The sequence below is a fragment of the Mustela lutreola genome, chromosome 3 (assembly GCF_030435805.1).
Source record: "Mustela lutreola isolate mMusLut2 chromosome 3, mMusLut2.pri, whole genome shotgun sequence".
Lineage (NCBI taxonomy): Eukaryota > Metazoa > Chordata > Mammalia > Carnivora > Mustelidae > Mustela > Mustela lutreola.
This window is the reverse complement of record NC_081292.1, coordinates 34213943-34225623: the sequence shown is the minus strand read 5'-3', so window position 1 is coordinate 34225623 and position 11681 is coordinate 34213943. Positions and strand designations below refer to the sequence as shown.

Sequence of the window (11681 nt, the reverse complement as noted above, 5' to 3'; positions counted from 1 at the left end):
GTCCTGCTGAGGCAGCCGGCTTCCACACCGTGGACGTCACATGACAGGAAGTAGTATTGAAGAAGCGGAAGTAGCATGTGTCTGAGGAGGCGGTGGTAATCCGAACGCGGAGGAAAGGCTTGGGGGGTTCAGGGGCAACTAGCAGCCAAAATGAAGGTGAAGATGTTGAGCCGGAACCCGGACAACTATGTCCGCGAAACCAAACTGGACTTACAAAGAGGTGAGACAAGTTATTAGGGAGTCCGCCAGCCTTGAGTCCGCCAGCCTTGAGTCCGCCTTCGGCTTCCACGGAGCAAATCTGGGGGAACACTGGCTGGCGCTCCAGGCTCGTCCTTTCCCGGTTCCCTTATGCCGAGCCAAACTTTGTGCAGATAAGGGTATTGCGGGACGGGGTAGCCGGTAACTTCTCTTCAAGGCCGTTTTTGAAGAACTTTTTCTAGTGGTAAGTGAGAATGCTTCCGCCTCCCCCTTTCCAGCTGCTGCTCTGACTTTTCTCAGATTCCAGTTGTAGAGAAGTGGAACTTGAAAGCCAAGCAAGTGAATTCAGGGTTTGAAAGGCTTCTTTAAACCCCTCTAACTTTTGGCCACTTTACTTAAAGTTACGTACTTCTAAAAGTGGGAAGAGACAAAGGTGAAACGTAAAGCCATCAGTTTTCTAAACTTTTGTGGAGAGGCCTGATGGGGAAATGGCCAAAGTGAAATTAGTAAGACTAATTATTTATTGGTCTTCTTGGTCTGTTCCCCCAGTAGCATCCTGACTACTTATCACTTATTGATCATGATATCTAAATGACGAGGGATTAACCATGTCTGAAGAGAATAACAAAGGCTTTAAGGCAGGAATAAAAATAAAGTGTAAGAGAAGAGCCATGTCTTTGGAGTTTGAGTGAGGGGGATAAGCCATAGAGGATGAAGCTCGGATGATACTTCGGTATTTTGATTGAGTAAGTAGAGGTTATTCATTATATATGAATAAATTCTGAGAGGTAAATATGTGGGTTCTGTTCACAAGATGTTTACAGTAACAAGATAGTCATGTTTTTAAAATGCAAATTATGTTACGTAATCTGGTCTTGACATCATCCTTGCTTCTTGAACCTCTGGTCCCATCTTCCTCTCTAGTTTCACTAGTCACTATTTTCCTTGCAAGTAGCTTATATTTACCCTTGGATTTCTGAGTACATTTTGGATATTTCTCTTTGAGAAGGCCTGTGGCACATACCCATACTCAATTTAGCTCCTTCTTCTGAACAATAATCTTTCCCTACTTATTCCCTGTGGTTGCCCGCCCCCAGCCCGTTTGAAGCATCCTTCTTCAGTGCTTCGATCACGTTTTTATACTAACATCAGAGTGTGTATCACATTGTCTCATGATTATTTTGGTTATCAGTCTTTTCCATCAGACTGAGCTTGCATAAAAGGGAAGAATCATATTTGCATCTAGACAACACCTGGCACATAGTGTTTGCTTTATGAATGTCTGAAGAAATGAATGAGTGACTGACTGGCTGGTCATAGACTCTCCATGTCAGGAGGTTATTAGCCATCTGATGTTACCGAGTGTATTTTTTTCTATAATATCTTCCTATTTCTTTATAGTTTCTGATCGAAGTTTTCTTATTAAAGATTTTATTTATTTGAGGGCGAGCAAGGGAGCAGGGGCAGAGGGAGAAGGAGAAGCAGACTCCCTGCTGAGCAGGGAGCTTGACTCAGGGCTCAGTCCCAGGACCCTGGGATCATGACCTGAGCCGAAGGCAGACGTTTAGATGGAAGTTTTAATAGCAAAATGGAAAAAGTGGAGAAGTTTAGGAGCTCCGTAAAACATAAATCAAGGAAGACATTTGTTACCTTTTTATTTTTTTTTAAGATTTATTTATTTATTTATTTGAGAGAGCATCTCAAGCAGACTCCTCTGGGAGAGCGCAGAGCCCAACGCGGGGCTCAATCACAGGACCCCAAGATCATGACGTGAGCTGAAATCAGTAGTCAGCTGCTTAACCAACAAAGTCACCCAGGCGCCCCATTTGTTACCTTTTCTTATTCTTTCATTCTTGTTTAGGTGTTAATTCCTTTTGATCGGATGTTGGATATAGTAGCAGTAATAGGGAGTTAGAGAAAAACAAAGACAGCAAGTTGAAGATGTGGGATAAGAAGATGCATTTACTTTTCAACATTAAGGGTTTTTTAGACATGTGTGCTTAGAACACAACTGTAAACTGAGACAGTCTGTTTGGCAGCATAGGATAATAGTTAAGAACATGGATTCTGAAACCAGACTGCTTTCGTTTGAATCCTGGCCTCACTTCATAGGCAAGTTACTTTTCCATGCCTCAATTTCCCAGCTATAAAATGGGAAATAGTAATAGAATTTACCCCATGGAGTGCTGTGGAGATTAAATGAATTAATATACAGTATTTGGAACAGTGCCTGGGACATGGTAAACTTTTTTAAGTAAGTAAACGAATGTGTGAAATGCTCAATAAAAAGTTACTATAATCATAATCAGAACATGTATATCAATATAATGGTTAGCACTGGTGATTAATACTGTTACCTGCCTCAAAAGGAGCTTAGAGTTCGGTTGTGTAAACATTTGTCAGAGATTTGTTTTGTACCAGGCACTGTGCTAGGCATAAGTAGTAAAGTGAAAAATGTGGTGAAAGCCCTGCCCATCAAAGCTTTGCAACCCAGTTAAAGAATGTAGTAGGACATATAAAAGTAAAAGCTGAGGTTATATGTAGGGTCTAATTATTTTGCAAGATGTATGCATTCCATGATTTTCCGGTAGTTTTGGAAACCTTTGGAAAGGTTTCTGAGTTAAAGGGCATCAACTTTTGAATTTTTCACAGTGCTAGGCATAGAACAGTGTTCCTAACAAAGGCTTATTGAGTAACAAATTGAATAATTAGCTGAGGAAGACCATAGGAAATATTAAAAGTGAATTATTTTATTTTATTTTTATTTTTTTAAAGATTTTATTTATTAATTTGACAGAGAGAAATCACAAGTAGACAGAGAGTCAGCCAGAGAGAGAGAGAGAGAGGAAAGCAGGCTCCCTGCTGAGCAGAGAGCCCGATGCGGGACTTGATCCCAGGACCCTGAGATCATGACCTGAGCCGAAGGCAGTGGCTTAACCCACTGAGCCACCCAGGCGCCCCAAAAGTGAATTATTTTATTAAGAGAAGTCTTTTTTTTTATTTCAGTTCCAAGAAACTATGATCCTACCTTACATCCTTTTGAGGTCCCGCGAGAATATGTAAGAGCTTTAAATGCTACCAAACTGGAACGGGTATTTGCAAAACCATTCCTTGCTTCTCTGGATGGTCACCGAGATGGAGTCAATTGCATGGCAAAGCATCCAAAGAGCCTGGCTACTGTCCTTTCTGGGGCATGTGATGGAGAGGCAAGTGTCACTCTAAACATTCCTATTTTAAACTAAAAATAGTTATGTTATAAATGTTTTCTAGTTTTGTGTTACTGCAGATTTTAATTGCTTTGATTTCATTTTTCTGTGTCCTATTTTTTATTAATTCTCAAGAATGAATTCTGTTTGAATTATGAACTACATAGTTTCTTATCTAAGCCTCAGAAATTAGAAATGTAACAGCTGAAGGCTCAATTGAGCTGAAGTCTCAAGCATGTTTACAGTAGTAAAGGTATTTGTGAGTTTTGCCCCCCCCCCCAACAGAGGATGTTATTAATGATTCAACACTTATTTCCACTCTGGCAAGAAAAGAAAGCTTTGAAACACTTTAAACTGGAATCAACAGAGTACATAACAGATTGAGTTTTCTGCTTGTTGATATACTGTCCATATGCACTGCAGTATTTTAAACTAGAGGATTTTGTTTTTAGCAGTCTGGTAGAGTGAGTCACAGGCTTTTCAGTGTGAATTTATTTTTCTTGGAAAATAATACTCCTGTGCTTGAACATTTTATGTTTATAGTTCACTAAAATTTCCTGGTATGCTTTATCATAGGTTAGAATTTGGAACTTGACTAAACGGAAATGTATCCGTACAATACAAGCCCATGAAGGTTTTGTACGAGGAATATGTACTCGCTTTTGTGGGACTTCTTTTTTTACTGTAAGTATAATGCAATTAAGTAATTAACTCTTCTCAACATGTATAAGACTGAGCTAATGTTTTCTCAATACATTTATTTCTTCCAAGAGTCTTTTGGAGTTTCACAACCCAATACAACTTCTTAAAGCCTTGAAAAGTCCTGGTTTTCTTTATATACTTCAGCCTTCTTCATACTTCTTGATTTTTTTAAAGTAACACTTAACGTATATTCGAATTAATATTCTGTAGAACACTGAGTAGTAGGATTAATGCAAGACAAGGCTGGAAAGGTGGTTTACTCTGGAAGATTTTCAGTGTTGGAGATGAATAATTTGTACTTTGTTAGATAGTACATTTTGGAAGTATTTATGTGTGTGGTAAGGTATACAGAAAGTACAGTTTACCATTCTAATCATTTTTAAGTGTCCATTTCAGTGGCATTAAGTACATTCACATTATTTTGTAACTGTCACCACTTTTTCATCTTCCCAATCAAGCTCATGTCCCTTAAATAATAACTCCTCATTCCCCCTGCTCCAGCCCTTTGCAACCACTGTTCCACTTTCTTTTTCTATGTAGTTGACTATTCTAGGTGCCTCACACAAGTAGAATTAAATAATATTTTCCCTTTTGTGTCTGCCTTATTTCACTTAGCATAATGTCTTCAGGCTTCACCCATGTTGTAGCAGGTATCAGAATTAACTTCCTTTTTTTTTTTTTTTTAAGATTTATTTATTTATTTATTTGACAGACAGAGATCACAGGTAGGCAGAGAGGCAGGCAGAGAGAGAGAGAGAGGAGGAAGCAGGCTCCCTGCTGAGCAGAGAGCCCGATGCGGGGCTCGATCCCAGGACCCTGGGATCATGACCTGAGCGGAAGGCAGAGGCTTTAACCCACTGAGCCACCGAGGCGCCCCAGAATTACTTCCTTTTTATAGTTGAATCATACTCTGTTGTACGTACATATGTTTTGTTTATCTGTTCATCCATCAGTGGACATTTGGATTGTCTCCATCTTCCTGCTTTTATGAATAATGCTGATAAAAACATTGGTGTGCAAATATCTGCTCAAGTTCATTGCAAGTTTAGTAACAGGAATGAATCTAAGCTGTGCTTTGAGGTAATGAATTTGACAACAGTAAATGATCAGTTTGGAGGCTGTTTTAATAAGCAATAATGAATCTGTGCTAGGAGGGAAAACCATGTGGAAAGTAGTTGTTAGGTTTAGAAACATTTTGGAGGTATGACAGGCTTGGCAACTGAGGGTTCTTCAGCAAGATTCCTTTTCCTTCCAGGAGTGAGGAAGTCAGGAGTGTCAGAAGCTTTAGAGGAGAGAGGGAATGGGAAGGGCATGGTATGATGAACTGGACTGCAGTGGGCTAGGTGAGTGAAGAGTCTGTGAGGCTCTTACAGATGTAGCTCTGGAATTGAAGTTCTGAAGAAAGTCAGAACTAAACTTGGTATCATCAGTACAGAAATAAAGATTGAAGCCGTGGTATGGCATCACTGGGGGAAAGTGACAGGGAAAATGTAGAAATACAGAAATGTCAGGGAAATAGCCTTGGAGAATGCCTGCTCCTAGGAGGCAGGAAAACTTTTGGGAGTAGCCAGAGAGCTAGAAGAGCCTGTAAATGAGCTTAATGTGGCAGGGGGAAAGGATCATGGGTTGTGTGAACGACTACAAAGATGACGAGGATGAAGACTGAAAGAAATATTTTAGGAATATAGACCTGTAAAAAATAGAAAGTTAAAGGTCCTGTGATTTTAATCTTTCAGTTTTACCACTGTTGGCGGTTTGGTATCTGTCCTTTCATATGTTTTGACCTGTATATATAGCAGCTCGTGTATACAGACGCACTAATCAACTGTGTAAATCTTGAGTAACATGCTCTGTGCCAAGGTAGATGGGAAAGGAATAGCAAAGGGAGGAGATGATTTCTGGGGAACCTTTAAATATTTGAAAGATTTTTAAAAATATATATTTGAAAGATTGTTGTGTGAAAGAAGAAATGGACTTTTCTATATAGCAGCCTTAGGAATAGTTAATGTTAAAATATTTTGTTTCGGTGTAGGGACCAACTTACTGTCGAAAACCAAAATAGGCTAGTTGGCTAATAGGCAGGGAATTCAGGTATTTTTCAGTAAAGGTTTTTTTTATTTTGTTTTGTTTTGTTTTTTTAAGATTTTGTTTATTTATTTGACAGAGATCACAAGTAGGCAGAAAGGCAGGCAGAGAGAGAGAGAGAGAGGAAGCAGGCTTCCTGCCAAGGAGAGAGCCCAATGCGGGGCTCAGTCCGAGGACCCCAGGATCATGATCTGAGCTGAAGGCAGAGGCTTAACCCACTGAGCCACCCAGGCTCCCCTAGCTCACACTTTTTAGGAGTACGGCATCTTCATATGCTGTAGAAACTGACGTTGTCATAGAGATGGTCTTTTATTTTCTTTAAAGAGTTTATTTATTTATTTGACAGACAGAGATCACAAGTAGTCAGAGAGGCAGGCGGTGGCGGGGGGGGGGGGGAAGCAAGTTTCCTGCTGAGCAGAGAGCCAGTTTTGGGGCTTGATCCCAGGACCCTGAGATCATGACCTGAGCTGAAGGCAAAGGCTTAACCCACTGAGCCACACAGGTGCCCCAGTAAAGGGGTTTAAACAAACTTCATCACCCTGTATACAGTATATTGTAGAAGGAATTGGGTGGGAAGTTGGAGCAGACTGACTATAACTACACTTCCAGCTGGTTATTCTTTGGGGTATATTGATTAGTTTAATATCCCAGGCAGAGGATACTGGCTTTTTTTTTTTTTTAAATGCTTAAAATGAAAAAAGTCAGAAAAATATTTCGTATTCACTATTCACTTCCTTTCTTCAGATAAGACATGTGAAAACTACTTGTTGGCCGAATTTTAGGACTTCATGTTTCAAAAAATGTTCAGTACACAATGTTGCAAAAGATAAATCTTTATTAGCTAAATTTAATAATATTTACTGTATCTCAATTTGTGGCACCAACAGGTCTTTCTTCAGCTTACTCAGCCTTGAGATAAGATATGCCGGCCAGGCATATATTGCTTGGCTCCTCATTTCTACAAAATGTTAAACCTTTCTCAGGATTGATGATCTGCTGAGGCTTATACTCAACAGGCTGTATAGAGTAGCATAGTCAATTACAAAGGAATTCAGTTTTGAGTTTGCAGATAGTAGAAGCTTGATCTAAAGCAGCAGTCTTTGGGGTAGATGTTCTCAATGACAGTTTTATCCTGTCTTCCATAAATGCTAAAATTCCAGTGGGTCAAGCCAGATTAGCAAAGACCTCTGTACCTAAACTGCATCCTCAACTCCTCAACAAAAGAAATTCCTGTCTGACCTTAGTACCAAAACTTCTTCCCTAATCACTTACCTGTTCTAATATCATGGGCTCTATGGATTGTTTTGCAGGAAGGATTTCCCTCTTTGAATTTGCTATAAGAAAAACTAAATTCATACTTCTGTCCTAGATAAATATATATTTTTGTTAATATTTTTATTTAGAAAGTAGATATAGATTATGTATAATATGAATGTAAAAACTTTCTACGTTTTTACATTCATATTATACATAATCTTTCTATACATAAAACTTTCTAGGTTTTTACATTCATACTAGTTTTCAGTTAAAAACTAGTAGTTTGGTGTATATAGAGAGTTGTTCACACCCTGTATGTGATTATTTTGTGTTTTTAACCCTAAACTAAGTTATATTGTGCATTCTGTTTTGTAGCTTATTTCCCATAATACCTTGAATGAATCTGCTACATGCACAAGTCTAAATTACCATTGTTTGTTACCTTGCCTTCATTTGGGCCATGGCTTTTTCACTGTCTGCACAACTGTCCGTTCAGGTAAAAGACAAATGATGTCTTTAAAACATTATGGAAATCGTTTTGACCTCATGGATCCCTGAAAAATTCTCAGGATCCTTCAGAGGTCTGCATTTCACAGTTTGAAAACCACTGACTTAATAGTTTTGGAGTCTTCTGTCATGCAAAGAAGGGCTTTACCCATGGCGAGATTATAAGAATGACTTCTGTCTACTATTTTTATGTTTTGTATTTAATTTTTTACCTTTAAAATTATATGGAATTTTATATTAATATCAGGTGTCAGATTACTTCAAACTTTTTAAATGACTAACCTGATACTGTAATACCATTTTATTATAATCCACTTTTCTTCCTTATTTGAAATGCCATTCTTATCACAGTATGCAGTTTTTTGCCATATTTATGACCTAACTTTGTTTCTACTCTCCTTGTGCTCTACTTACATTGTCTTATTTTTATTTTATTTTTTTATTTTTATTTTTTTTTTTATTTTATTTATTTGACAGAGATCACAAGTAGGCAGAGGGACAGGCAGAGAGAGGAAGGGAAGCAGGCTCCCAGCCAAGCAGAGAGCCAGGTGCGGGGCTCGATCCCAGGACCCTGGGATCATGACCTTAGTCGAAAGCAGAGGCTTAACCCACTGAGCCACCCAGGCGCCCCTGTCTTATTTTGAATTTTATCTACACTGTGTATTTGTCACAAATCTTTACTGTAACATGTGGGACGTAAAATGCATCAACAAATACAGTACTGGAAGGATTTGGGACATGTATTTTTTTAAACACGAGGTATTTATAATTTGACATATATGTTATCAAGTTTACAGTTAATAAGAGTAGTTCATTATTACCTGAATCATTAATGTTTCAAGGTTGGTGATGACAAAACTGTGAAGCAATGGAAAATGGATGGACCGGGTTACGGAGAAGAGGAAGAACCATTACATACAATATTAGGAAAGGTACAGAAATAAATTGACCTATACTTTGTCTATTAAAATTCTTCTCTTAAAATTATTTCAGAAATTTAATTAAAAAATAAAAGATGTAAATGAGACTTTAGGCTGCAATAATTGACCTATTTTAAGCAATATTTAATACAGTTAAGATCCTTTGCAGCTAAAGAATTTGAATGGGTCTTTGGTGTTCACTGTATTGGGTTCAGTTTCTGTGTTTACCTGGAAGATGCAATGAAACATTTCCTATGGCAAGTCCATGGGAAGAAATCTAAGAAAAATAATGCTTCGGCTTCTCTCTGATTTATATTATCATAGATCTTACACAAAGCTCAGAATTTCTTACTTGGAAGAACCCCTTAGGCAATGAAGAGGTATTATAATATATTTTTTGTATAAATCTCATTTACATTTCTTAGAATATTATTCTGTAAATCAAATGATATGGTTTAGTTATAGCTTAAGTGTAATTCAGATCATATGGCCTGCCCATGTTTCATAATGCTTACATTTTGATATTAAGGGAACTTCTAAAGTTAGATTTAATCTTTAAATATATACATTTGTAAAATCGGCTTGTCATTTTAGTATTATTGCTGGTATATATTTAAGTTCTGCTTTTCAGATTTCAAGAAATTTTAAATTTTTTAAAGGCACATGGAGGTGGGACATGAGTATTAGATGGAAATAATTTGCAACTGGTAAAAAAATTAGGCATTAATTCTGAAACAAAATTGGTTTCATTCTTGAAAATGCCTTCTCTTAGGAGTTCCAAATGTTTTTGAAATATTTCATCTTACCCCTGTATCTGTGGTAATGGGGATTAATTCTTACTGTAAAGTTTGTCAGATTTGCTTTCATGAATAGAAAATAATTGGAAGCCTGCAGATGCTGGTAAGAGTTCTTAAAAGCGTAAAGTGTTGGCTAAATATTTCCCTTTAATTTGCTTTGCAAACATTTTTTACCACATAGTATAAAGACAGATTTTAATCTGCCCTGAATAGATCAATCTCATCTTTTAAGTGGATAATTCAAAATTTATAAGATTTTATTGATTTTAACAATGTTAGCATCCACCCTTGCCAGGTTTTTTTCAATTTTTATTTTAAGTGGGTTCCATGCCCAATGTGGGGCTTGAACTCCCAACCCTGAGATAGAGTCATATGCTCTACTGAATTTCTTTCTAAACAGGGATTTTCTTAAAAAAGATGAAAGTGTGGGTAAATATATTTAAAATATATAGATTTGAAATATTAATGATAAAAAGACCCATCTATAACAACATCTTTGCTCTTAAAGACAGTGTATACAGGAATTGATCATCACTGGAAAGAAGCTGTTTTTGCCACATGTGGACAGCAAGTAGACATTTGGGATGAACAAAGAACAAGTCCTATCTGTTCAATGACCTGGGGATTCGACAGCATAAGTAGTGTTAAATTTAACCCAATTGAGGTAATGTTGCTTTTTGAAATAGTTCTGCTTGCTGTTTCTTTATTTAATAATTTCAACTCTGTTTAGGAAACTTTGTATGCTATAAGAATTGTGTTTAAATTTTAATGGGCTTCCGGCATTTGGTTAGTTTTCCAGATTATATCTGAGTTCTGTTACCTTTGGTCAGATCTCAACATGTTTGCCCACAGTTTAGTCCCATATATCAGTGTAATATATCTTTAGAGGAAGGTTGTGTGCATGTGCTCATAGGAGTAGAATTTAAGCAAATGGTGTACCGTGCCTTCACATAAGTAAAATGTCAGTAAAATGATAGTTTACTCATGCCTTTGGTGCTCATGTTCCATAGATTACATCACTGTATATTAGGGAAAATGTTAATTTCTTAACTCTTTGAGGTAAGAAGAGGCATTGAGAATTAATTATTTGTAAGTGACAAGGGCACTAATAATTTATAATAATAATATGCACAATTAGTACTATGCTGCATGGTGATAGTTAAATTTTTCTTTGGTCAGATGTCTGATATGGTGATCCTACATCCTTTGAGGTCTGAGGGAAGAGTTGGTGATTTAACTCTACTTATTGTTTATAGAGGTCTGAATTTAGGAAAGGAGGCTGCCCTAAATGCTTAACTAGCCCTTGAACTTAAGACCTTTCCCTGAGCTATTTCTGAATACATAACAATAGATGAACTCATTGTCCAAAAGGCTCAGTAGAAATACCTTTTCCTGGAGAAAGAAAAGGAAATTACTGCATGTATGAACTAATCTTCAAAGTTATGAGATTATCATGTCAGGTGGTATCAGAGATTATCCTGATACGAAAGTTTTGTACTCTCAGAGACCCAAGGGATAAAAGGGAAAAAGTTAAGTCAAAGTAGCAGGGTATAAAATTGTTTATATGAAGTATTGGAACATGAGATATTGCAGTTTTATGTGAGTTTGGCCTTGTGGTGCTGCTGAGAGGTCAGAGAGTCAGAGGGCACCCTTCCTGCCCCCCAGCATATCCTACCTGAACACTTCTGGAGGGGCTATGGTCAAGAGCAGGATTTGGAAAACTGGTTTGTGAGTCCACTGCCTGTTTTTATAGATCACATTTTTACTAGAACATAACCATACCCTGTTATTTATATATTGTGCTGTGAGAGCAGAATGGCCAACAAAGTCTAAAGTATTTACTTTTTGGTCCTTTACAGAAAAAGATTGCTGACCTTGGTCTAGTGTTTCTATCTGTTCTGTATCTTCCTCACTCCATCCTACATCACCTTTTTGGTTGTAGAAGTGAGATACGGCATGGTGGGGGGTGGGGTGCAAGCCAGCTTTACAGAGCCAGGCCAAGGTGACCT

General features: G+C 37.6%; 1 protein-coding gene across 1 annotated transcript in view; it reads left to right on the top strand.

The window, feature by feature from the left end:
• Positions 1-11: 11 nt before the first annotated feature.
• DCAF13 (DDB1 and CUL4 associated factor 13) overlaps positions 12-11681 on the top strand; it is a 28270-nt gene continuing 16600 nt past the window's right edge. Inside the window, exons 1-5 of the mRNA XM_059165867.1 lie at positions 12-220; positions 3205-3404; positions 3981-4088; positions 8798-8887; positions 10181-10336. Of these exons, the coding sequence (XP_059021850.1) occupies positions 151-220; positions 3205-3404; positions 3981-4088; positions 8798-8887; positions 10181-10336 (624 nt within the window). The 5' untranslated portion in view covers positions 12-150. The remainder of the gene's footprint in view (positions 221-3204; positions 3405-3980; positions 4089-8797; positions 8888-10180; positions 10337-11681) is intronic.